The sequence below is a fragment of the Aulonocara sp. 'chitande type north' Nkhata Bay genome, linkage group LG20, assembly GCF_057382095.1.
Source record: "Aulonocara sp. 'chitande type north' Nkhata Bay isolate Kocher_YH1m ecotype deep benthic linkage group LG20, A_spYH_male_GT1.1, whole genome shotgun sequence".
NCBI lineage: Eukaryota > Metazoa > Chordata > Actinopteri > Cichliformes > Cichlidae > Aulonocara > Aulonocara sp. 'chitande type north' Nkhata Bay.
This window is the reverse complement of record NC_141363.1, coordinates 30822769-30849660: the sequence shown is the minus strand read 5'-3', so window position 1 is coordinate 30849660 and position 26892 is coordinate 30822769. Positions and strand designations below refer to the sequence as shown.

Sequence of the window (26892 nt, the reverse complement as noted above, 5' to 3'; positions counted from 1 at the left end):
AACGTTGTATTAAGTAAAATAAGAACCTACATGAAATATATTTTTAAAATGTGAGCCAAATATTTTGAAACCAGTGTGTTTGCAATTAATTTTTGACAGGTTTTTCCATCAGGACTCACACAGCACCAGCTGAGCACCGAGGCGTACCTGTTTCCATGTCTTTCTGTTCAAAAAAAGAAAACAGCACATCTGATGCGCTTAATCTTTCACTGTAACATTTCTGGTGAAAGCACAGCAGCTTTTTTATTTTGTAAGTAGTTAATGGACAAAGTTGTGAATTGAAAATACCAACATTATATTACATTAAGATCTCCACATCAGCCATAGACATTGTGTTTATTATTGTATTAAGGAACACAGAGTTTAAACTAATCCAAGCAGGATTGAGAATAGCTGCAGTAAAGCATTTGATTCTTAAAGCAATGTGCTGACTGATCTCAGTCATCAAGCTGGCAGAGCATGGCAACACCACGCTTGATCCAGTGCTGTGGGCGCTTGTTGGTGGGCAGCGTCATGGAAATGACAAAATTGGTGGAGTGGCCTGTGGTGGACAGCGTGCCTTTCCTTTCGCTGGTCTTGTATAGAGGACAAATGTACATCTTCTGAGGCTGACTGACGCTGTTCTTTTGAGCTGTTGGGCAGAAATGAAAGCAAAGGAACACAGAAAATGGTAGATAGATGGTGATAAAATAATACAAGGAAACAAGCAATTATGCACTTGAAAGAGATATCTGAAAACATTAATTGCATCCAGATTGTTGCAGATCTGAAACACCAGCTCTAGAAGTGCACAAAGTCAGGCAATACTTACTGGGTTTTACCCAGATGATTGGCATTGAGTCAAAGAGGACTTTGGGGTACTGCTCAGCCAGAACTCCACTGATAATAGAGAGAGACAAACAAACCCATCCTTATCAGGTCTCCCTATATTTCACTAGTGATGAACAAAGTAAAAAAAATCCTATATAAATCCTGTATATATATTAAAAAAAATCCCCATTACAAGTAAAGGGCCAATATTAAAAAATATAAATTTAGCCCAATAAAAAGTATTATAAATATTTAATTTTGAAATGTAATATAAAGCAACATGAAGTAGAATATTTTCATTAAATCCTCAAATGTGTGCTTAAGTACAGTGAATGACTTTTTTCCTGCAGAGTAATAGCTTATAAGCTATACTGCTATAAGCATATAGTCAATATTGTATTCCTAACGCTGCTGTGAGCATGTACCTTTCTTTGTCCCACCGAGCTCCATCAAGAAACAGTCCATTAATGTAAACACCATCTTCAGGCGTTGTTTGTATCTCGTCAAAAGGAAGGACCTGTAAGATAAAATCATAAAAGACAAACCACTAATTAGTAATGTCTAAGGGCTATGATAAGATCTTTACATGTGAAGAGAGATCCAAAAGTGTGAGTCTCCAGACCTCAAATTCGAAGCTCAGCAGGTCAATGGGGATGTGGTATTTCCTGGCATAGTTCTGCATGGCCCCAGTTAGAAAGGCCTGGGTGAAGAAGAAGCCAGACAGCCAGAACACATTGGGCTTGCTGGTGTTAAACCAAACCTACAGGCACACAAAATAAAGTGAAAATATAATGAGACTGAAAAGGTGCACAAAGCTTTGATATGCCGAGTTGAAACTGCTCATTCAAATCACTTTTGCTCACTAGTCTTACCTGCAAAAACTTGAGCCTTGACAGAAAGTCATTAATGTAACTGCCCAAGGGTTTGAGACTGGGGTAAGAGCGCTTGGCCCATTTCTCTGGCACTTTTCCAACCACCAAACTGCCTGCAACTGCCTCCAGCTCTGCATCCATCACCACCAATCCCTTAATAGCCTTCAGCAAATTCTGCAGGCTGATACGAATCAAACTACACAACCTGAGAGAGCAAAGACAGCAGTTAAGTCATGAAAGAAAAATGGTTGCAATGGTTATATAGCTTAAAACAGGGTGGAGAGCTGTCTGTTCATACGTGTTGTAGCGTTCCATCTCTTGGACAAGGACTGTGTTCATGCTTTCTTCATAGAGCACAGGAAACTTCAAGAGAGCTGCTTCTGTGTCAAAGTTAGCTGGGAGCTTAGGGAAATAAGCAAATGTGGCAGTTATAAACACACGGTGAAGTGGACACAGAGCACAGACAACTCTCAACGTTTGTACAACGTAGAGAGTTATAGATATACTGGTGCTATCTGGACAATAAAAAGTAAATGTACCTAATACGCTAGTAACAATATGTTAACATGCTCACAATACATCCATCTATCAACTTTCTTTACCACTTGGCCCCCAAAACCATATGGCTGGAGAGTAGGACTTCCTTACACTGTCTCTGAGAGGGAGTTGGAATACCCAGAGGAAACGCAAAGCAGTAAACACAAAGCACATGTATGTTTAATGGGGATGCTATTTTTTTACAGTGCTGTGCAAATGTTTTGAGCCATCACTCATTTCTTTATTTTTTGCTTGGATAATGTGATATAGGTTCAGAAATATACTGAAGTATGAAAACATACATAGAAATAAATGACATAAGCATGCAGTCTTTAGGAATGGTTCTCCAGGCTTCTTAAAGAACATTTCAGAGCTCCACTTTGGATGTTGGCTGTTGTGTTCTGTTATTAATGTTGACCTCTGAGTTCAGGCAAAGACAATCCATGACTGATTGTGTTTTACTGTATGCAAGTATGCTTTTAATGCACTGGCAAGGTGTGTGTAGGATCATTGTCATGCTGAAAAATGAGGCTGTTGCCAATCAGACATTTTCCATTTGTACTGCATGGTTGATCAAAATCTGACAGAACTTTTCTGCATTCATAATGCCATGAAATTTGACAAGATCCCCAACACTACTGACTGAAATGCAACCCCAACCCATGACAGAGGCTCCACTGTGTTTCTCAGATGGTTGCAGATGCTTACTCCTGTCTACTCATTTCCTCCATACATACTGGCCATACATATTGGTTTGAACCAATATGTATGGAGCCAGATGTATCTCTCAGGTGTCTGGTAGGGCTTTTCTTTAGGTCTGATACTTCTTTTTTGACTTCCACTTCTCCAGTTTCCTCACATGTTTTAAGGACACACTGCACACTATGCCAAGTTGTGAAACAATTTGGATAATCCCATATGGAAAAGATACATATAAATCTTATAAAGTTTGTGTCTGTCTTGTGTGAAACTTGTATGAAAAGCATACAAGAGTGAAAACAGACATAAGATCCCTAGAAAAATTATATAAATGAAACTTGTATGTTTTGGATACTTACTAAAACAATCTATGAAAGTGGCCACTTTCATGAGTAAATCATATAAGCCTTATATGATTCACTATATGAAGTAGGCCACATCTGATGCAAGTCTTTTCTATTTCTTTTCCATATGGGATAGCTCACTTGGAATCACCTTGTTGGTGCAAAAATGCAATTTTATGGCACTCAAACTCTGTTGACTTTGGCACTTTTTATAAATTCCACTAAAGTGATGGGAAATAAATCTGTGTTTTTGTGAAAGGGCCAAAGGACTCTTTGCTAAGTTGTCTGCTTTGTGTAGACACAACACTGGGTTAGGTGTCTTTTTATGCTTGAATGAGTCATAGGTCAGTGTGGCTTAAAAAAACAAAAAACATTCTTCTGAAAATGGTCGGGCTTAAGAACTGAACGAAAGATAACCGAAAACAAAAAAGCAGTCAACATTCAAAGAAAAACTGACTTACTTTCCAAAAACCTGAAAAACTATTGCTGAAGACCAATTTTCAAAACATTGTGGCTCCTTGGGCGCAATTATAAAGAAACTAGGGGTGCTTCAAGACTTTTACACAGTATATAAACTAGTCATTAACCAAACTATTTGACTAATGACAGAGAATAAAAATAATTCTCTATCAAAAGGGAGGTTATCAACCTAAATTAATTCATCCAGGAGAAGCAGGAATATGTCCACCTGCACTGCAGTTACTGAAATCCACTGAACAGATGTTGAGAAATTTGGCTTCAGTCAAAACAGAGGAGACAAAGTAAGACCAAAGTCGGTAAAATTGAAAGTAGTGTCTGGGAACTGAAAAATGTTATTTAAAAAAAAAAACCCAAATGTGTCAATTAACTTAGCCAATGCTGAGATGCTGTATTTCACAGAATGAGTGAAATCTCGATGTGTGATGGTGCTTAAGGGAACATTAAGTAATTGCCAAAGGTTAATAGGATTATTCTGCATAAAAACTTAGGGAAATCCAACTGTTGGTATTTGAAATGTTTTTGTTTGGACCAACCATGCCATTGGTATGGCTAAAAACTCCTAAATGAAGAGGAAGTTTGATTAAGTTGTACCTTGGTGAGGATGTCATTCGCTATGTCGTACAGCATGTTGTCGCTCTCAGAATGGGTTCCGCCCTCGGAGCCTCCACCCTGGGTGAGTATCAGTGAATCAAACAGTAGTTTTGTCTGCTGCAAATCTTTGGAAATGTCTACATTTTCGTGCATCCCAAACACTTCTGGATGCTGGCTGAATGGAAGTTCCTAGAGTACAACAAAGACACTGCTGTCAGTAATATACCATAAAATTGAAAGAAATTAAGGATTATATGCAGTTATTTTATATAAATTATATATACTACTGCTTCTGGAGTGTCTGCACCTTGATAAACAGAATGTAATCCTGATAGCTAGATTTTGGTGGGGCACAGTAATCGCCACTAGGTGAGAAAGGATAGCGAAAAGTCTCAATGATGTCCTTGTTGTAGAAGTCAGCCAAGATAGTCATCAGGAGCCGCCTGTCCCAATCATCTGTCACACGGCCACCGTAATTGCACTCTCCAGTCAGATATGTTATGGCCTCCAAGGGCACCTTGTCATATTCATTTACAAACAGCTAAAGAGGAAGAGAAATTAAATGAGTTTTTGATGTTTTTTTCAGGGTAGAAACACAACAACTGAGTGTTTTGAGTAAATACCTGTAGCTGTCTGATGCTTATGCGCAGGTCAGACTCATTGAAGCCATACGGAATATTCCAGCCCAAAGGACCAAACTTTTTCCTCTCCTGAACGAGAGCATGGAAGAAGCACAGTCCATACAGGAGCTTCTCCCAGATCTAGTTAGGAAATTCATTTATTGTGTCACACACCTATAGAATTAATACATAATTATGCATAAAAAATTCTAAATAGGTTTCCTCCTGACTCACCAGCTCTTTATTGGGACAGTTGCTGAAGAAGTTTGGATCAGAAATAGGATCTGACAAATAAGACTGGAGCAGGTTGAGACGGAGTCCTGTTGGGGGCTCATTTGTCATTTTCACTCCATTCTGCAGGATGGTCACTGGAAACTGATTAATTTTTTTTTACTATACTGAAGGCTCTTTCAGATGACAGTTATATCTATTTAGTCCTTAAAGTTGTTCATTTATGGGTTTTACCTTGGCTGAAGGGTAGCTTGTGAGCCAGAGGCGGAAGTCTTGGTGGCATGTTGCAAGACTAAAGTCCTCACAGATTTTCTCTAGCATGGGCATCCAGGAAACGGCCAAGTGGCAATTTTGTAAACACACCCATGTCCCATCCTGCATGGCTGTGGATATCATTTTAGAAGCAATGGGCCCCTGTCCCTGACCCAGAGAGATAGACTGGAACTTGGCACCACCCATGTTCTTGTCACTGGCAAACTTCAGCAAGCCTGTGGAAGGATAGTTTTAGTTTTTCTAAAAGAGTTAGTTTTCCTAGTTTCAGGATTTGACACTGACTTTATGTGGCCCTTTGAAAATCAGTAAAACAGATTTATAGAACTTACTAGCCATGGGATCAGCACCTGTAGACAGCACAAACACGAGTGGGATGGCAGAGTTGGAGTCCAAGTAGCTCTTACTCAGGTCAAAGGGAGGTGGTTGGACAAATTTCTTCCCTAGGTTGCGTTTCACATATTTAGCCACAGCTGGCAGTATCTTATCAGGCCTGAGACAGCGAACGATGATCATCTTTTGCAGATCATTGAGCTGTTCACACCACGGAGCAGGCAAACCAATAGTGCATGGATCTTTGCTGTCATAAATGGACTTGAAGTCATCTGGATTTTTAATGAAAGCTTCTCTGCAAAATAAATAACAATCCACATTGGGTAAACAGTGATGATGATGATGATGAGGCCATTTTTATTTTAGTGATTAAAGCTTGTTACTTCAATCCTCGTAAACCAGGGAGTTCACTTGCTCTGCAGATTTCATCCCAGCTCTTGTCCTGTAGCCAGGTGGGGTCGGGATTAGCAGTGGTGTTCTGGAGGCCCACTCCCCCAGTCAGCAGGAACATAAAGTCAGTGTGTTTAATCTCCCCTTTTGCTCTTAGAAGAAAACATTGATAAAAAAAATAGCATCAAATATAAAAGTAAACATCCACATAGATTTGCACTAAGCATGAGAGTAAGAGTCAAAATTGCTTGTAACTTTAACTTACAGTAGTAATTTGCAGCAGAGAAGGAAGGAGAAGAGGAGTTTATCTTTCTCAAACAGAGAACGACATATGTTGCAGTACAAGTTATAGGTGAAGTGATCAATAAGAAACTGAAGCCTTCTTTCCAGAATCTTGGACTTGTTACTGATGAACAAAAGGCAAAATACAGTTTATAAGTTTCCAAATAACACAGACAAACTAAAAGCTATTAGTTCTGGCAGATGTGTCATAGTTCATTACTTCACCATACCACTAACCAGGTTTACTCCGCCTGGATCACTTACCTGTCTTGTATGGAGTTAATGTAGAGATTAACAAACCAGCTGAGAGAGTACTGGTACATCGGGTCAATGTTGGTCAGATCAGTAATACTGAAGAACAGGATGGACGAGTGTTTTGCAATAGCTCTGTAACCCTCTCTGGACTCTGCTATCTTGATCTCTGTCTTCTCTGCAATCTTGGAAAGATGTAAACATTAGGTTAGACTACGAGACAATCAAATTAACTTAAAAGACATCAAATTCACAATTCAGCTTTGATTTTATGTGTAATTCACACCTGCTGTTTCTTGGTAATTGTGTTGGACATGATCTTTGCTGAGTCTAAAATCTGAATGGCACTCTCATCTTCCAGGATATTTCCCTCAGAGGACTGCAGTGTCTCTAGGATCTTGTCTTCAGTTTCCTTTAGCTGCCTCTTATTTTCAGCTGACTGCAGGATTAATGCATTTCTCTCCTCCTCCAGTTCTGGCCTGTGGAAATACAAGTAGATGACATGAGTAAAAGAGCTATAAAAAAAACGTTTCGGTCAATAAAATAAGTAACCATTTTGCAGGTATTACCTCTCCTTGGCAACAACAATCCCGAGCAGCTGGTCCTCCAAGCCCTCAGGGGTTATCATGAAATTGAGCAGGGACACTTTGGTGGCCAGCTCTGGTAGGTAATGGGGGTTTCTGAGCTTTGTTGTGATGTAGAAACGGAAATCATTGGAGTACTCAATCACACTCTCCCCGAGCCTGATGCAATCAACACCGCCTAAGAGAAACAAAAAAAAAATTGGGAGCTAAGAACTGTCACTCTTTCTAAATTCAAAATTATTCTTTGGCATCCATTTTATACTTCTAGCACCTTGTTTGAAGGTTTGTTTGAGCAGCAATGGTTCCAGAGAAGGGTCCAGTTCTTCTCCTACATTTTCCAGCAGCAGTGGTGTTCCAAACTGAATACAGTTTTCTAAAGTTCTCATATAGTCCCCATCTGTTAGCTTTATTACACTCAGGCTGTTATCTTTCTCTGAATTCTTGACCCACTTGTTGGCTTGACCCTGAGGGTCAATCATCAAGGGCCTACAAGAACATTAGCATTAGGTAATAAATGAAAAGGATCTTTTCACAAATATTTCAACATAAGTTTCACAAATTTCAGAAACACAAACTCACCATCTGCGTGAATTACTGACAATGACGCCGTTGTCAATAGAGAAAGTGTCACTGGGAAGCCCTGCAATGTTCCATGCCCTGATCTTAATGGGATCCCCCAGAGTTTTACTGAGTGAGAAGTCATCTGATGATGGAATGTTCTTAGACTAGAGATAGAGGGAGGTGCAAATACAGATATTTATTTACTAAGGTAAGTAATATAGACATAGAAATACATATGTATGACAAAGATTCATAAAAATGAGAGGAGAGAAGGAAGAACTTTGTACTTTGCAAAGTTTGGTCCACAACTTGGTGCATTCTTGTCTGAAGCCAGCTGTGAAAGCCCCCAGATAAGCGATGACACCGGCAGAGATAAGAACATCTCCGGTCAAATTGTCATACGTGTTCTGCAGGTCGTCTGCTGCTTTAGACCATCTGAGTAAATAGTCACATTCAGTCACTGGTATGCAGTTATTCTTCAAATTGCAGGAAACAAGCAACAGAACAAGGCAATAAGGAGGCCAAGCAGGTCAGCTGGGCACAGTTGTCATAACAACTTCATGTAACTATGATAAAAGCATAGCTATAAGATGTAAAAACACATTTTCATTTTGAAGCTACCCGAGTGACGCAGGTAAACTTTTAAGAGGTTATAATTACAGGAAATTACTTGCCGTCTGGTGGTTTAACTGCTAATTTTTATTGGTTCTAACAGTTTTGAAAATGTAAATGCCAACTGCTTGCTTTTGTGATACTTGGTCTTTCAAGCTTGGTATTTAACTTTCATCTGCGCCAATTTTGGTGAAGGCTGGAAAAAGCTTCAGAAAGTTAAGTATAGCTTAAATTCTTGAAATATAGCTTGAACTCTGAATGATTCAAGGAATCCTTAAAAGAAGCAGGCTAACAGTTAAAAATCTGCATGCATGGACATACTTCCAACTTCCACCCATTGGTGGTGCTATAATACTTCAGACGTGAGTCTTAATTAGAGAAATTGGCAAACTGCTCCCAGTCAGTGAACAAAATCTTCAAATGTTTTACTCTACAGTCCAATGAATAATAATAAAACAAAGAGGAAGAAGAAGACCTATAACTAAACGCATAAACAAGTCTCCTCAGCTTCACTGCTTGGCACTGAAATATTTATAAGTGTCTTCATGACCTGGTCTTCTCTCCACCCAGACCACCGATGAGTTTTTCCGCCCTTTCCAACTTCCTGGCGCACAAATCCACCTGAAATTCCAGCTGGGCTTTCTCCTCTGTCTTTTCTTGAAAAGTTTTCTGAAGAGCTGCTAAGCGATCTTCAACTTCTTTCAACTCAGCCCTCTTCTGGTCCAGAAGGGCCATGGTAGCTGCCAGGGACTCCTGTGCCACTCCAAGATTGGCCTTCTTAGGAGCCACAACCTGAAACCAAAGACGAAATCAAGAAATGTGTGAAAAAGTAAGTGTGCAGGTACAATTACAAGTGGTTTGAATATCCAAACACACTGCACCTTTGCCACCCTGTCATACACTTCCATTGCTTGGATCCATTTGCACAGGCCTTCCGCTGCAGAGGATGCCTTTGCCACTATACTGGGGTTAAAGTCGGGATTAGTCATGTACTCACTTCGGATTTTTTGCATCACATGGACCTGCAACCCAAAGACAGACGAGTAAGTTAGGGGTAAGTGCAAGTTGAATGTTTTTTAACTGTGACATAATTTTGACACTCACAGGAATGTTGTCCTTGTCATATACTCTAAGATCTCGTAAAAAATTCATATCACCCAGCAACTTCTTGCTCGGACCCCAGAAGTCAAAAACCTAGATAATAAAGCAAACATGTCACTCACTGTGTTTATGCCCTTTTTCTAACAGAATGAAAAACTATATCATTCGAATGAGGTTTAGCTGTGTTTTAAAAGACTAAAAATAAGTACCAGACTTTAATCATTTCACATGATTTAATTTTTCTTTTAATTTTTGTACTCAGTCTAACCTTTTTTCCAGTCCCAGCTGGATCAGCTATCTTATCTGGCTTTATCTCCTTCATCACACACACAGCTGCCATCACCAGCTTCACCCCTGAAGGTGGATTTTTCATAGACTTCACAATTGTGACATCAGAGGGCTGAAAAGAAATGGACAGCTTGACTTGCTCAGTTATCTAACTGCAATGATATGTAATGAAAAAAAGATATTTTGCTGAAGGGCGCTCACCTTCAAAGTGTCCAAGGCAGATAGAGCAGCCTCCAGGGCAGGGATAGCTTCAGCTAAGTCACTCTCACACTCATCCTTCAAAGCCTGGGCCTCATTGGCTTTTATGGTTGCTGCCTCCTCATCAACCCGCACAACTTTGCTCTTGGCTTCCACCTCCACAGACTCCACCTCGATAACCTGAAAATTAATACATGTGTACATTTAGTACGGATTTATGTATGTTCTGATACATATGTACTCTGGGGAGGATACTGATGTTGATCGATTGTGTGAAATGTATTCACCTTCATCATTTTGGTGTTCTCTATCTTTGCCTGTTCCAGTTTAGGCTGTAGGTCTACAAGTTCCTTCTTCATCTCACCCACCTATGGAAATATATTGCTCAAATAAACTACTGCATAGGAATAATACAAGAAATAGAGAATAGACAAAACAGCTCCAGTGAAAATAGTATTTCATATACCTGAGATTCAGCAAAGGCTAGCTTATCCAGGCCATTGGTGTACCTCTGTTTTGCCTTCATGACAGTGTCTCTTTTCTGAGTGAGAAGTTGACGAAAAGCTGCAATTAGTTCCAGGTAGGATGTGGGTGTCACATAATTATGGCGACCAAGCTCAGAAAGGAATCTGCAAGTGAAAACAGCATAATTAAAGGATTAGAAATGTACTTTACATTTCATTCTGAAAAGTATGAATAAAGCTGTCATACCTCTGTGAAAGCTCTTTGGCAGAGGTGTGGAATGTCTTGCAGATAGGTATGACCTCCTGCCTCTCATTTTCATTCATTTGTAGTGACTCCAGGAAGGAGTTGGCTACTCGCTCAAGAGCTTCCTCAGGCCATGGCTGTCAAAGTACAGAGAGGAAAGCGATACTAAGGGCAGGATCAAAGATGGCATACAAAGACAAGAGTGAAGACACAGAACAGGGTCTGCTAATGAATTTACATGTCCTATTTTCTTTCTTTGGTTTTATTTCCAGATCCAAGAGCACAGCTGACGCTTAACAGATACCTATATAGTTTTCAGTGATTCAGACATTTTTATATGTAGTATATTACAATGCACGCATGTTATAGTGCCCTACCTGATACCAGTCAATGGTACAGCAGTTAATAAGAGCTGGAAACTGGCGCAGGCGATTTCGAAAGGCATCTCCAATAGGACTGAATGCCACAACAACGTGCAGGTTCTCTTTACAGCGTGCCACAAAGAAGGCAAACAGAGTCAAAGGGCTCAGCTCCAAGTTTTTATTACCAGCTTGGGCAATGGGACGTACTGCCTGGGGAAAAACAGATGAAATGAGAATTTTATTGCATACAATTTCATAAGGTATGTATATAAGATTATAATATCCTACCTCTATGATTTCTTGTTTCTCATCTATGGCAAAAAGATTGGGAACCTCTCCTGTATTCAAGACACTGTCCACGTCTTCTAGAAAAGCTTCATCTTTGATCTGAGCATCAGTTATCAAGAACACTGTCTTCTGGCCTTTCACCCCAGCATTTTTTAGCAACATCTTTATTTGAAAGGAAAGCAGTGAGACAGAGTACAGCAGCGAGGACTGTTAAAAAGCCACAGGATCTAATGAGAATAATACGACCAAAACACACTTGTATTAAACAGAAGTAACAGAAGCCTTTACAGCTTACCTTGAGGTCATCTCTCCACTCAGTCATACCGTAGCTCTTGGAGATCTCTGGCTGAAACATGGTCATATGGGCCATGAATGTGGCCAGACGGGTGATGGATTGGCGTCCACTTCCTCCCACTCCCACAAGGAGGGCATTTCCTCCTGGCTGCTTTAACACACGACTGACGCGGGACAAGTGCTCCAGGACATAGCTAGATAAGATTTTATTTTCAGTTAATTAAGTTTAAACACAAATTACAAGTTACAGATAAAAACATATCTCATTCATTTACTGCACAAAAGTCAAGTCAACTTGTAAAGTTATTGCTAAAGAAAGAAAGAAAATCTATAAAAACTATATCCTCTTTGACAGCTGTTTACCGGAAGATGACAAGGTTCATCCGATTCTTATGCATCTGGTTGTATTCTTCAAGACAGGACTTTACCACCACGGCAAATTTTTCAACTGAGGGCACCTCAGCATACAAACGCTCATCATCCTCCAGGTCAGGTTTCATGTAGTCACCAAACAGAAGATTTCGCATGTCTTCTTCAACCAGCTAGAAATTCACAAATTTAAATGCCACAGATTCAGGCACATCAAGATGTAATTCTGCAAGCACATCTTCTTTGCTGTATTGTTTCATTTTAAAAGTAGTAAAGCACATGAAATAGTAAGGATAAGGGACTATCAGCTCACTTTGCTGCCTTGTTTCAGGTGATCAAAGACCTGGTGAAAGGATTCCTTAAAGTGATCTTTCACAATGCTGCTCATCAGCGTGTAGAGCCACACTCGATCGTCATCGTCTACCAAACGGTCATAATAGACACGGAAGACCTCATGGACAAAAAGCCGTATCATAGTGCGTTTGCTCTCCAGAGATCCCTTCTTAATCAGCAGGCAACCTTGGATAACACGTGAAAAGTCCCGCAGGTTGAAGGTATAGTGAGACTTGGCTGGAGTTGGAAGCAGGTTCTCCATGGCTTTCTTATAGACCTATGGAAAATAAAAAACGTAAACATAAAGATGATTTAGATTTTTATACAACTGCAAAATGAATTTATCCAGCTTTCTGGTTTTTGTGTTCCCAATGTCTGTTTTTACAGCACTCACTTCCATTGTTGCTGTCACTATTTGGTTGCCAACAGTGAAATATTCAGGTGGGAACTGATTGTTTTTAAGATAGAAGGACACAATGTTGGAGAAAATGTGAACCATGGTGTCATCGCTGAAGGGATTAATGCTAAAAATGTTGAAATGCCGCAAGAAGCGTGAAGTCACAGCATTCCTTCCCCCGCCAGGGGGGCCCATAGCTGAGATGATCTGGAGATCAACAAGAGTGATCTTGGAGGTATCCTTCAGGTCATACCTGCAAGAGTAGATGAGGTCTGTTTGTTTGAAGAACAGTGCTCTAATCTAGTGAATTCAGTCCTGTTCATATATTTATATTTCTCTCGTTAGAATATGAATTTGTCCTGTAATAGGTGGTTCATACCAGTTTCCGTGGTCTATGTACTGTCGAAGAAGCTCTACAGGAGGCTGTGCTCCAAACTGTTCCAGTGCAGGCATGTTCATGTCATCTACAAAGATGATACACTTTTTTCCCATGGGGGGTCCAAACACGCCCTTCCTTCTCTTATCTAACCTGGACATGATGATATTCTACATGATGAAATAAACAGAATAAATACAATTTAAATAACTATAACCTCTTATTTGTTTAGAAACAAACAAACACCTCACATAATATATGATCACTAAAGCTGTTTCTCTACAGGGACATTATTTCACATACAGTGCTTAACAAATTTATTAGACCACCAATGGTTAATTTAGCAGTATGTGCAACTTCTTTGATCAAAATCAGATTTTTAAGGCTAACATTAATAATTACTGAAGCACATTATTATTTTTGAATTAAGATGGCAAATTACAGTTATTTACTTGCATTCCTGAACAGAAAAAAAATTATTGGTTGAAAGTTATGCTCTTGACCAGTGCATCAGGTCAAATTTGGGTATAAAATGTTTCTTGTTCCTTTTATGTAAGTTTTAGGCAGATTTTCAAAAAAATATTTGTTAATATTTATTTTCTCGTTTGTATGACAGGTGGTCTAATACATTTGTTAAGAACTGTATGTCTCATGTCTCTCACACTAACCTGAGTTTGGTTTGAACTTGTGCGGGCTGAAAAGTTGATGAAGAAGGGTAGGTACTGATCTTTGTCCAGATTATTCATGAGTTTTTCCTTCACATACACAGATTTTCCAGTTCCAGTAGGACCCACAAACAGGGAAGGACTTAAAGGCAAAACAAAACATATATTTTTAAGTGTATTATGTTTGATTAAATGTATATAAGTTCAGGCTATGCACTATTATCATAGTACTAAAGATGCAAAGAACAACAAAAACAGTTTTGACCAATCCCTCAGAGAATACTGACACTTCGTAGTTGATGCAAAGATCCATCAAGTAGTTGTAGCGAACTGTGTCTATGGTGGGTACAATGATCTCTTGCACTTTGGTGGTTTTGTCGCCCAGGTTGATGTTTTTAATGGCCTCATTCCAGTGAAACCATTTGCCTTTCCCTTTAAACTGGAAATGAAAGAATATATTATGATTTTCTGGTATAACACAAGCTAAAGTCTTCTGAGTGACATAATTACACAATACCTCATAGAAATAGTCATACACTAGCCCCTTCTCCTCAAATGGACACTCCCATTTTCCCACTGTTTCAGGGATAGGATGTTCTTTTTTTTGTCCTGCAACAATCAACCTGAAGAAGCTACTAAACTTCTCTCTACTGTCTGCATCACAGCTCCCACCCACAGACCACACGAGTGAGAACGCAAATGCTGCCTGCGGGCAAAAAGAAAAAGTAGCAGTGCAAAGTGCATATACAAAAAACATTTTTGCAAAACATTTGCAAGGTGCAGATCCTAACAAGTATTTTGAATAAATAAGTTCAAATATTATATCAAATTCTAAAAGATATAAGCCCTTTTACCATTATCCAGCAGCGGATATTTTTATCACTTTGACCCGTCTTCACAGGTTTAGTGAGAAGCATCTCAAACAGTCGACACAAAGACACCGCAATGTTGCTGTTGCTCCTGGAAACGACTTCCTATAAACCAAACCAAAATTTAGCATGTCAAATAATTATTGTATTGATATAATGTGAATAACACATACACTCCCTGGATTCTGAGGCCACTTACTCTGCAATGTTTTCGAAGCATTGTGAGAGCAGGTGGCAGGAGCCAGTGGAAAAGCTCCAGTAACAAGGAACGGTTGTCTGGAGTCTGAAGATCATCAAGAAGAGTGTTCATCCAGGAGAGCACCAAGGGCTTCCAGCCCAGCTGAGATGGTTCCATGTAGATCATACCACATCGACTGACTGTGGCTGGCTTCATTTGGAGAAAATGCAGAAAAAAGCATCCTATCAATTCAAGCTACAGTAATGCTACAGTAACAGTCTTATCAAGCACCTTTTAGAAAGACAGTTTTCTTCATAAAAGAAAGGTTATCATTTTGCAAATTAACTAGAAATTATTTTACATTTTAAAATAAGATTAGCAAATAACTTTATTAACTGCAAACATCCAACTCACAGAGGCCTGTGATAGATCCATAGCTTCAAAAATCAAACTCATCTGACTTGACATCTGGATGATCTCACCGCTCATCAGGCACAACTGTCAAGGAAGCAAAAAATAAAAAGGTATGAAAAACAGAAAAATATATATAATTACATTATATATATTATATACATTATTTTACTGTGCAACATGTACCTTTTTGTTGTCATCCAGCACCGTGTTCATGCTCTCAATCCATAGTGTATCTATTGGACCATCAAACACCACCCATTTACGGTCAGGAGTGTCAGCCGATGCAAACTCCCGAAACGTGTTAGCCACAATCCCATCTGTCCACTAAGAATGAGGATAAAAAATTAAAGCCACCTCTATGTCAATACTGTAAACACGCTTTTATTTATCTGTAAAACAAAAGATCGATGGCACGGGTTTACCTCATGAGAAACTAGATCAAACTGTCCAAACAGCTGTCCCATAGTAATTGACTTTGGGTTTAACGTCCTGAAGATGACTTTCTCCTCCTGGCCGTGTCCTCTCTCATTCATGAGAGTCAGAGTGTCAGCTAAAACATGTAGCACTTTGGTCTTTCCAGCAAAAGGCTCTCCCACCAGCATGAATCTTAAAAACAGTATTTATAACAATATTTATAAATCCAGATTGAATTTTAGATCATTTCCTCCAAGCCATTTTCCAATCATGTGAATATCAAGCAGGAAATCATAATATAGTACACCAGCATGGAAACTGAAACACATAACATACCCGTGCCTAACAATCATCATCTCATAGGTCTGGATCATCTTCTGTATGAAAACGTCTGTTGGCTGTACATTGTGATTTTTGCAGCATTCTTTAGCAGCCTCTAGAAACAGCTGACAAACAAAAAACAGATTCTAACACACATAACCACACAAATAAAGGGTTTTGTTAGATTTTGGGCAAAACAATATGGACCCAAATCAACACTGACCTGGTAATCAGCCTCGGGAAGGCAAATGCCTGGGAACAAATCACTGGTGATTCCATTGAACAGCGGAATATCATGGGAGAGAAACTTGGGCTCATTAACATCCTTTATGGATCTCAGGAGCTGAATGTTACAACATGAATAAGAAATTGAAAGGATCAAAAACTGGCAATAAAGTTCACAATCAGGACACAAAGTATAGATCGATGTTTAGTAAATACCAGAATGTCCTCATTCTCCTTGGGATACTTGAGCTTGAGGTTTCCTGCAGCCACAAGGACAGCTTTGACAGCCCTCATGCCATAATCATAATGGAACTGAGAGGAGAGCTGCTCTGAGCAAAGCCTGTAGGTCATCACAATCTTCACCGAGAGAGGTTTGGCATTTAAGAAGCCATATGAATACAGAGATATCTCTGCTATAAGTGCATAGTTGGGCACCATCATGGCAACTGTTCGGAACAAAACCTGCACAGAGAAAATATAAAAAACGTTGAACAGTAACATACATTTTTCAGATTATACTTAAGGATGTGTAGAGCACCAGCATGTGTGATTTGAAACAGAACAGCAATGTGTATGCTATGTGTGATAAAATATTTTACTGGTAAAAGACCTTGAGGTTGTCTGGGAGTTCTGATCGTCCTGCGTAGCCAGGGTTCATTGTTATGGACACAAAGCAGTTGGGATTGAGTTTGAGCATGGTCCCTTCAAAGTCAAAGTACTCCAGCTTCTGCTCGATGGCCCTTTGAATACAGAGAACCTGCTGGGCCACTACAGACAGCACTTCCAGCTCAATACGGTTGAATTCGTCAAAGCAGGCCCACGCACCAGATGAAGCAAGACCTTTAAAAAACTATATGAAATTACAAGTTAGTAAACCATGTTTTGAATGTCTGAAAAAGCATTAGAAAGGAAAATTTTCAACTTGTGGATGTTACTTTTCCCATAGCCAGATAATCCAGTCCATCTGAACAGTTAAAGACGACACACTGCACAGCAAGTGCTTTAGCCAGATCCTTAGTCGTCTCTGTCTTTCCTGTTCCAGCTGGACCCTCTGGTGCACCACCCAAATTCATGTAGAAAGCTCCAATCTCAAAAAGAATAGTTAAAATATGATGTCAGTTATCACTCCTACAGCAAAAGCAAAAGTATGCAAGTTCTGAAACATATTTAATTAACTATTTTTAAGAAATGTTTTCTTACCAGGGTTCGATAGCATCGGTCAGTCAGAGGAGTGATGACCAGGCGTGGCGAGTTCCCCAGATACTCATAGGCATACTTAACATCACAGTTGATTATGCGAACGCGAACATTATCACTACTCCAGTAATAACGAAGCTGGGCCAGCCACTGAAAGTCAGCTTCTTGTGATACACCTATTAAAAATCCAGAAAACATTTTAATCGCTGTGCATTTTCTCTTTATCGTTCAAAGGTATTTTATATAATAATGCATAATACTAATAAACCTGTTTTGTTCTTGCAGTACCTTTCTCAATAAGCTCCATGACTACATCCCTGGCATGGACATCAATTGTGACCAGAGCTCCCAAAGTAATCCGTGTTTGCTTGGCCAGTTTTCCTCTCACCAGCTCTACGATGTCATTCAGCTGACTCTGAAGTTTCTGATAGTACTTCTTTAAACCCTGCAGAGAACAGCCGGCTACTATTTTAGTTTCTTCCCAAGGTGATATTTTTAAGGTGTCTAGTTCATTGTAAAAGATACTCAGGTCACTTGATCAAGAGTGAGAAACATCACTTCTTTATTAGAAACATGTAAAAGGACCCACGTTAGGGTGTGCTCTGATAGCCTCATGAACCTCCAATGTCCAGAAAATCTGTGAGGTGCAAAGTACCACCTGCCCAGGCCACTCCGTGACCCACTGGCTCCGTGGAGTCTCAGCGTATGCCTGCCAAAGACACCCATATACATCCATTCATTTGTCACTGACTCACATGCATATATATATATATTGATGCACAGGATCATACACAGTATGACAGCATTGTAAGTAAACCATAATACTATTTCAAATTAGGTACGAAGAACAGTGATCTCACCACCCTGGACCGGGCTATTACATCTCTAACACTCCGAAGCATCACGTCTTCCACCTGAATCAGCCACTTCTCCACAGCTCCTTTGGCTTCGGACGTGGAGATGTGCTGGATGAGCTGAACGCGCTCCCCTTCACTGCTATACATGGCCTGAACAAGAACATTGTGCAGTTTAGTCAAAGGCTTAATCATCCACACCATTATGTAATGAAAACAACATGTGTGACTGCCTTGCCTGGATATCCAAATTGGGCAGAAAGTCTAGTTTGGAAATACCCTCAAAGCACTTCTTCAGATGTGGCTGCACTCGCTGTGGATCCTTGGTCTCAGACAGAATCTCCAGCATTTCATCGTTGGACAAGAAGAAGAACCTATCACCAGGGTTAGCATTACATATTAAAATCTGTGATAATATGAAAGATCTGGACAGAAATAAAATCTGCAAAAAAATATTTTTACCGAGGAAAAAACAGACGTTTCTTCTCCAGATATGCATTCAAGCCCTTCATAATGCTATCAAGAAGGGTGTTGGAATCTTGCAGTTTCTCTAGCAAACCAGGTAGCGAGGTTGCTGGGAGAATCTATGTTAACAAATTATCCAGTTAATCAACCAAAAAATTATAGTTTTAGATTTACTTTCTGTAAATGTAAATGCATTTTTTCTTACCTTAGGGTTCTTAACACAATGCCTCATAACCTCTTTATAGTTCCTGTCAACAGTTTGAAAAAGTCGCCCCTCTTCTGGAATCTGCTGCATGATGTCCTTGGATGAAAAGATGGGCTCCAGGTAAAGCCACTGGGCTTGTACTTTCAGCCACTCATCTATGGATTCCTGGATACGAAGCAGACGCTCCTCCCATTGCTAACATCACAGAACAAATGGTTAAAGCTTTCTCTATATGTAGGAGGTTAAAAAAATACTCCCAGGTGCCAAATTATACAAATTTAATAGGCAAATTCAGCATTTATTTGTTATGCAAATATAAAACTCATATTAACCTTGATTTCATTTTCAAAGGGCTTTATGAAAGGTGAGCCCCTCATAGTCTGAGTCTTCACAATCTGGTCATCTAACATTGTCTGAATGTCATCTAAGGCGGTCAGGATGGAAACGCCAGTCTCCCTGTAAGGTTGATGGTGAAAGGAGACACTATCCCAAATGCCCACCATGGTTTTCATAACCTTCTCAAGGGAAAACTCCTGTAGTGAGTAATAGAGTGGACATATATAATTTAACACAAAGAATAAAGTACAACCTGTATAAACACACACAGACTTTCAAAATCTTCTCACTTTGCTGGCAGCAGCACTGATGGACTCAAAGTCTTCCAGGTATGGAGTCAGATTTTGCTTGAGAACTTTCCGTAGTGTTGTACCACCATTGGGGGTGATTTCATTGCTAACTATCTGTGACATCTGGGTCCAGTGGCGAGATCTGAGGCCAGGGTTGCACAAGATGGACACCAGGGGGATATGTTTCTAAACACAAACACATTCCTTTTAATGGCATTCCATAAAAAGCAACACTTTGTTAATGAACTCTTTTTAAATATCAGTTGTGTAGAATACCTTAAAGTTTTTAATCTGCTCCATTACAGCCGAACACAAACTGATAGTTGGGCTTTCTTCCTTTGTCACATCATCCTCAGTAGGGTGTCGCCTCTTCTCAGAGATCCTCTCCATCTCTTGCGCAGCCTTAATCTTTTTCTGTTGGAAAAACTTGAGCATCTTGAAGATTTCCCTATAGAATTCATCCACTTTTACCTCCATCGTCTCACCATTAAGGTCCTGGAAGGAGCCATCCATCCACCTAGGCACAAAAGAAACAAAAGGTTAGCAGGATTTAAAAATTTAAAAAAGGAACAGCATGCATCAAATAGGAATCTGACCTGCTCTCTGTGCGCTGCCAGTTCAGGACAAATCCAAACAGCTTCTGATATGGTTCGATATTCTCGTTGATGATCTCAACTTCTGGGAAACATGTCAGATCCCACTTGTAGAAGGCCTCTTCCTTATTAATGAGTGTAATAGCCTCCTCAGCCTCGTGGAGAAGTTTCTGAACTATTCGGACATCCGCAACATACTGATTTAAAAAAAAGAGATACCAGTTATAGCAATGCTGCTGACATGTTTTGCTATTGATTAGCGTCTAAGCTGGAAATAACAAAACAACTAATACAGTCTTATTGTTGCTGTGTAATAAATATGTCAAAATAACATGCAATTTAGGCCAGGAGTATAAAGTTGTATCACTTTTTGCTAAATTTTACAGTTCTTTCAGAATTGACGTTTTTAGCATCAGGCTGGAGCAACGGATAATCTACTCTGTTCAGAAGTAAATCACTATTATGCAAAAACCAAACCCGGCCAGGCATAGGTCCTGAAGCTTGGCGATGGCATATATTGGACAGACTGTCTCTTAAGCTAAGCTACATCCCTAGCATGGCCTACTGTGATTTTTGATCCTGTGGGTGTGTCTTGCTCGCTGTCAAGCTTTAGGCGCTACCCTTCTGTGCAGCTGACTCTACTCAGCAATAGGCCAGAGTACTTAAGGTGATAGTAATGGTGACAGTGTTTTGACTGTCTTCTTCAGTTTAATCAATGAAAATACTTTAATTGCCAAGTTTGCTTTCTTGTCTCTTTTTTCAACCTAGACCAGGGGTCTTGAACTCCAGGCCTCGATGGCCGGTGTCCTGCAGGTTTTAGATGTGTCTTTGATCCAAGACAGCTGGTTTAAATGGCTAAATTACCTCCTCAACATGTCTTGAAGTTCTTCAGAGGCCTGGTAATGAACTAATCATTTGATTCAGGTGTATGATATCTAAAAGGTGATATCTAAAACCTGCAGAACACCAGCCCTCGAGGCCTGGAGTTTGAGACCCCTGACCTAGACCCTCCTTTGTTGCTTCCCCATATCCACTGGACTTTCAAAGAATGTAACAAACATATTTACTGTACAGATGGGACAGGCAAGAATACAAATAAAGAATTTACTAAAAAAAGAAAGGAAGAAAAAACTCTTTCATTAAAGGTATTCTGAAACATAAACCATGCTCTACCTGCTGCATCATTTCCAGCTCAGAGAGAAATTTAAACTCCTCAGTCCTGCGTCCCAACTTTTCAAGCTGCACCATTAATTTTTCTCTTTTATCAACCAACTCATCCTCTCCTTTCTTCTTGGCCTTCTCCATTAACTGGAAAACAATAGAGCCGTCCAGAATCAAGATTATTCATAACAAAACAAAACACTCATGTTATATTGAACTAAGCACACGCTACCGCATTACCTCATCGCTGAGTTCAAAAGTATGAAGGATGTTTTGTGGCCAGAGAAAAACAGTCGAATTAAGCTCCATATCCTCTGCTTCAATGACGTGGACTTCCAAGAGGTAGATTAGTCTGCAGCATGCTTCCTGTCAAAGCGAGACAGCAAACCAGGTTAGAATTGATGCAAGACATCAAAAATTAGTATGCTTTTATAACAGGTGGAAGCAATTACTGGTTTATTTACCTTAATTTTTTCATTAAGCTCTGCAAGACCTTTACTCTTAGCTTCATGTATAAAGTCAAGCATCTGAGCCATTTCCTCTGTATTCTCTGGAACTTTCAAAGCTCTCATTCTGATGTTTTCAAACTCAGAGCAAATCCTTTTACAGACACACACACACAAACAAGAATTAAAATGTGACCAATTTAAGCATAGAAGGACAGATTTGTTTGGTAGTATTATAAGAACTGACTTACTCTAGATTTTGTTCATGGTGCCTGGAGACTAATTTCTTCAGAAGTATTTCGGCATAAGCTTTGGCTTTGTTGGCAAGCCCTTGTTTCAGCTCCTCACAGTCCAGATGGACCATTGTGAAGCGGGCTTTTGATGGGAGGCTCATAATCTCCTTTGACAGAGCACGAAACTCCTCCACTTGCTTTAATAAGCAGTGAGATTACACAATGACAGTCACCAGAAAACAAGATAAAACAAGATAAGGCAAGAATCTGAATTCAACTTTATGATTTGCTACCTTAGTGTATTCATCAAAAGAGTGTTCCTCTTCCATAAACGTCTCTACTTTAGCCTGTGCAGTTCCATTAACCAGCCAGTCGTAACTGTCAACTACGAAATAAACCACAAATTTCACCAATAAACTGAAGTAATATTACTGGAGTGCAGATTACAAATGACCATATTATGGCACATTACCATAGTTCTGGAAATATTTGTCAGGCTCCTCTAGATTTCTGCGCACAGCACTCTTCACGGTGGCCTGAGCCCAAGCATGGATCTGATCAGTCACCTTGGCATCCATAAATAAAGATGTGTTTTGTGCCAGCCACGACTGGACAGTTTGTACTTTCTGTAGAACAATGTCATAGATATCATTACCAGCTCTGAATGCATTTTTGGCAAATTTAGCATAAATTTGACACATTTGGCATAAAGTGATAATTTCACCTGAAAAGTGTTTGTTATGGCACCTAGAATGTCAAGAACAGCAGCTTCCAGATCTTGTAAGGTGGGATAAATTTCCATCTTTTCATCGTCAAAGGTTAAAGCCATCCGAAAGATGGGCAAGCGGTGGTGATTGCTTGGATCAAATACACCGACAAACTCCTCCACACTTCCATGAAGAAGAGATTTCAGCTACGAATTTACAGAAAAACATATGCATGAGACTAACTGTACAATTAAGAATCACATTTTACATATATTTAAGCTTTTCATTAAATGAAACACTGTGAAATACTGATTTTACTAGCTGTCAACCGCCAATTATGAAATGGTCTTTATGACATTCTTCAGGTTAAAATATAGTGAGCATCATCTTACCTGATTGGAAATTAGGGTGGAAGCACAATTGTAAAAGGAATCAATTTTTTCCTCTTTAACTCCCTTGAGAGTTTCTTGATTTGTTAAAAGGTGGATGACTTTGGGAAACCAGGTGTTCATGATGCGATCTTCTGTCCTCTTACACTCCACAGCCATTTTGTTCTGTAGGCTCTTAGAATCCACGGGTCCTGAAGCTCTATATCAACAGAAGCCAAAGTAAAATCAAATAGATGTCTATATTTGCTGAGACAGGTCAAATTTGCCTGTTTGCCTTTATGTCCACATCCCTCACCTGTATGATGAAAGCTCAATTAGGACCAGTGAAGAGAATGTTGTGTTTCCAAGATCCAACAGAGTCTGCATTACAGGATTAAGAATATGCAAGTTTGCCTTTATCATCTTGCGGCTTCTGATAAAACTATCATGCCATGGACGGGAGAAGCTGAGAATTCTGCAAATGATCAAAAATACAGTTTAAAAATGGGAACATAAAAAGACTGATGAATATTAGTCATTATGTCTAAATCACAGATCTAAACGCACACTAAGGACTCACTTTGGTTGTGTAGCGCTCTGTTTTTCTGAGTTCAATCCATCTGCCTGTGGATTCTTTAACACTGTGCCCACTATAGGAGATCAACATACCAGTGACACATATCTGGTTAGTTTAAGACAATCTAGATGTTTAGACTCTAATCTATATGATCAGCAGATATTGTCATTGTGCAACATAACAATAGCCATAAAACACTTAAAGTGAGTTGAAAAAACCTGCAACAAAAAGTCCTGCAAAATCCTGCTACCCCAGAGCCCCAGTTTTAACAAGAAATCACTTTGGGGAAGTATAAAGCCACAGAAAAACTAAGGTATGGTGTCTAAGCTGCTTGGAAGACCATGCAAATGTTTACATTTATATGGATTTGAAAAAGAAAACTTTCACTGAATTGCACACCCCTTCTGCTTCCATTGAAATTAATAAGTGATTGATCTGATTTTCAGTCAAATCAACTGATTGTGTGACCACCTCTATCAAAGGAAAACATCTTGTTAGTTTGCTAGTCCGGAGGATTCAGGTGTGTTTTAATGCAATGCCACACTGTTCCCAGGGAGTAGACATCCCAGCAAATCCACGCCAAGGTCTGACTGTGCAATGCTCAGAGACGCTCCAAAAAAAAAAGTAAGAGGTGCAGCTCAGACTATAACCTGTTAACTATTTAAAGCCAGAACCATGAAAACTAAACAAGTGTGGCTTGTTATGAAGGATTTCCAGGAGAAAAGCATCTCCTCTTTAAAAAGAACATGGCAGCACAGCTTAGGTTTGCAAAGTTGCATCTGATCAAACCCGAAGACTTCTGGAGTAATGTCCTTTGGACAAACAAGACCAAAGTGGAGATGTTTGGCCATGGCACACAGTGTCTTGTTGGATGAAACCCAAACACAGCATATCAGAAACACCTCATATCAGCTGTGAAGTACAGCACTGAATAATCTGACACTGTTTTGGAGCTACTGAGTCCACCATTGAATACCAAAGTATTCAAGACCCAAATGTGAGGCCATCTGTCCAACAGCTAACACTTGGTCAAAAATAAAACAATTAAAATTTTGCAGATTCCCAGTTGTGCATTAACAAACACACACAAACCACAATCGAATCAACGTTGTAAAAAAGAGTGGGCCAAGATTCCTACACAGCAATGTGGGAGACTGATGAAATCATATAGAAAACTATTACTTCAAGTTACTGCTGAAAAAGGAATACAACTTTCTTCTTTACTGTTGGAAAACTGTTTTTTTACTACATTTAAAAATTAAAGTAAAACATATTTTTGAAAGCTTTCTGTTTTTAATTTCAGTACCTACACTCTTGCACTGCACTGTACATTCATACAACATAAATAACTGGAAATACCTGTGTACTTTACAATTACACTATTGAAATTGTCGCTGACTTCCTTGCAGAGCTCCTGCAGCAGTTTTTCTGACTCGGGGCTGCCTCTTAGTCTTGCTGGGACTCGATCTACAATCGAGTCTAACCACTGCTGCTGAATAACTGGACATTCGCGTCTCTCCACACACTGCTTAAGGAAGTTGTAATTCATCTGTAAAAGTGGAAATACATTAAATAGTCAAGGATTAACATAGATGTTAATGAGGTTGTCTGTTCACATATCAAATTTAATACTTAAAAGTACACATACCATTTGTTTCCGTTGCTCACTAAACATCTGTAAAGTAAGGATTGAAATATACCATTATTTTGGGGAATATTTTCTTATTTAGCTAGTACTTGTATGTATGTATGCATAAATAAGTAGATGCCATACAGAAGGTGGGAGCTGTGGCTCTGGGGACAAGCTGCGGACAACTCCCCTCTCTCTGTTCTGTCTTAAATCCTCTGCTGCTTTAGAGACCCTAAAAAATTCAAGCAACAAACTGCCACACTTCAGGAAACAGAAACCAATATAAATACCTGCATATGTCAGACATATGGACTACTTTAACACAGAAAAAAAAATTAAATAAATCATAGCTGAAGAAAGGACATACAGTATCTTTAGGCGTTGCTTTACTTCCATTTTGCTCCTTTTGTGTCTCAGCAGCTTCTTGGAGACCGCTACCTTCTCCGCTATTTCCTCCTTCTTGGCTATGATTTGCTCAATTTCTCCAAGCTGTTGTGCCCCTTCAATAGGGGGCAGGACTGGAAAGTTGGACATCCTTTTCTGTGTGTTTTTGAACACTCCGGGAGAGGTGGCCATTCCTGACAGCAAGAAACTGAAGAGAACCAGAAGAAAAACTAGCTGAAAGATTCCAAGCTATTTGGTTAACTAACTTTAGTGTTCTGCTAACATTTCACCGTGAACAGGCAAACGTTACGTTGCATTATTTATTACAGTGTTTACCTGCAGTGAAAATCTGTCGATTCACCTGTTTGTTCCTCCAATACATTTACGCTTTGCTTAGTTTACTCATAAATAATCACAATTTAGTCTCTGAACCGACTTGTGAAGCTTTAACGGCGTCGTTACCATAGAAACAGTTAACAGGCCACAGGAAGAGGCGGAGTTTATTGTTCCCATCCTTGAAACAAATGGCAGATCGCTAGTAACAAAGTGCATAAAGATACTTACATCTTTATTTATTTATTTATTTTGCCAATTTATTTGGTATGTGTAAACACAGCACTGGTTCATCAACTAAGTGCTTTTTTATGCTTGAATGATAAATTGGTAACTGTTAAGTGCCTTAAGAGACAAAATATATATATTTCTCTGAAAATGGCTATGAACTTGACTAAGAATGTTTTGGGTTTTTTTGCAAAAAAAAAAAAAAAAGCATACAAGAACAGTTTAACAAAATTACAAGAAAATCTGGTTCCCTGGAAGCAACATTGAAAGAAATACGGGTGGCTCATGCATTTATAATATATTTTCTTCACCAGTGAAATGATCGTTTAAATAGCTGTAATACAATACAAAGGGAAGTCTGGTCAGTTGATAATTTGAACAGATTTCAGAGTAAAGTATCAGGTTTAGGATTTATCAGGATATTCACACTAACTTAATTTCGCGGTAATTACTGAAGAAAGCTCTTTTTTGAAGAAGAGACATGAATACAGACATTTTTAGATTGTTCTAACTCCTGTGGTCCTCTTCAAACCGCACTGAAAACGGTATGTTTTATGCACAATGGACTTTGTCACAGAGTGTGCATTTGCTGTGCTTCGGATTTATTCTAGGGGGCA

General features: G+C 39.3%; 1 protein-coding gene across 1 annotated transcript; it reads right to left on the bottom strand.

Moving 5' to 3' along the window:
* Positions 1–212: 212 nt before the first annotated feature.
* On the bottom strand, positions 213–26198 carry dnah12 (dynein, axonemal, heavy chain 12). Its single transcript, XM_086276330.1, has 74 exons — positions 26051–26198; positions 25698–25922; positions 25475–25562; positions 25349–25375; positions 25060–25249; positions 23704–23773; positions 23440–23598; positions 23148–23343; positions 22773–22961; positions 22521–22674; positions 22342–22433; positions 22067–22245; positions 21834–21969; positions 21610–21735; positions 21382–21516; positions 20212–20405; positions 19892–20132; positions 19616–19801; positions 19322–19522; positions 18990–19184; positions 18782–18903; positions 18558–18693; positions 18326–18472; positions 18055–18174; positions 17754–17910; positions 17469–17641; positions 17204–17356; positions 16879–17118; positions 16485–16730; positions 16267–16386; positions 16059–16168; positions 15731–15914; positions 15492–15632; positions 15309–15392; positions 14916–15104; positions 14702–14821; positions 14365–14553; positions 14135–14286; positions 13851–13989; positions 13186–13352; positions 12804–13059; positions 12390–12686; positions 12071–12249; positions 11709–11901; positions 11414–11575; positions 11141–11335; positions 10767–10900; positions 10522–10684; positions 10343–10423; positions 10059–10235; positions 9838–9969; positions 9573–9662; positions 9350–9490; positions 9019–9260; positions 8144–8291; positions 7875–8020; positions 7567–7781; positions 7281–7473; positions 6998–7190; positions 6724–6896; positions 6443–6583; positions 6171–6329; positions 5787–6082; positions 5419–5672; positions 5188–5328; positions 4957–5094; positions 4641–4874; positions 4334–4522; positions 1981–2084; positions 1683–1887; positions 1433–1570; positions 1236–1327; positions 812–879; positions 213–631 (listed from the first exon to the last, which is right to left on the bottom strand). Exons 2-74 carry the CDS (start codon positions 25904–25906, stop codon positions 438–440), a joined length of 11919 nt encoding a protein of 3972 aa, XP_086132456.1. The 5' UTR covers positions 25907–25922; positions 26051–26198; the 3' UTR covers positions 213–437.
* Between the last annotated feature and the right edge of the window lie 694 nt (positions 26199–26892).

Bases quoted from the DNA above. Each gene is read 5' to 3' on its own strand.
- dnah12 (XM_086276330.1), bottom strand. From the start codon at position 25,906: ATGGCCACCTCTCCCGGAGTGTTCAAAAACACACAGAAAAGGATGTCC. The intron at 23,344-23,439 runs GTGAGGGATGTG...CTGTTGATATAG, and splicing joins ATTGAGCTTTCATCATACAG to AGCTTCAGGACCCGTGGATT. The intron at 12,250-12,389 runs GTGAGCTGATAG...GTGAATTTCTAG, and splicing joins ACCTGAAACAAGGCAGCAAA to CTGGTTGAAGAAGACATGCG.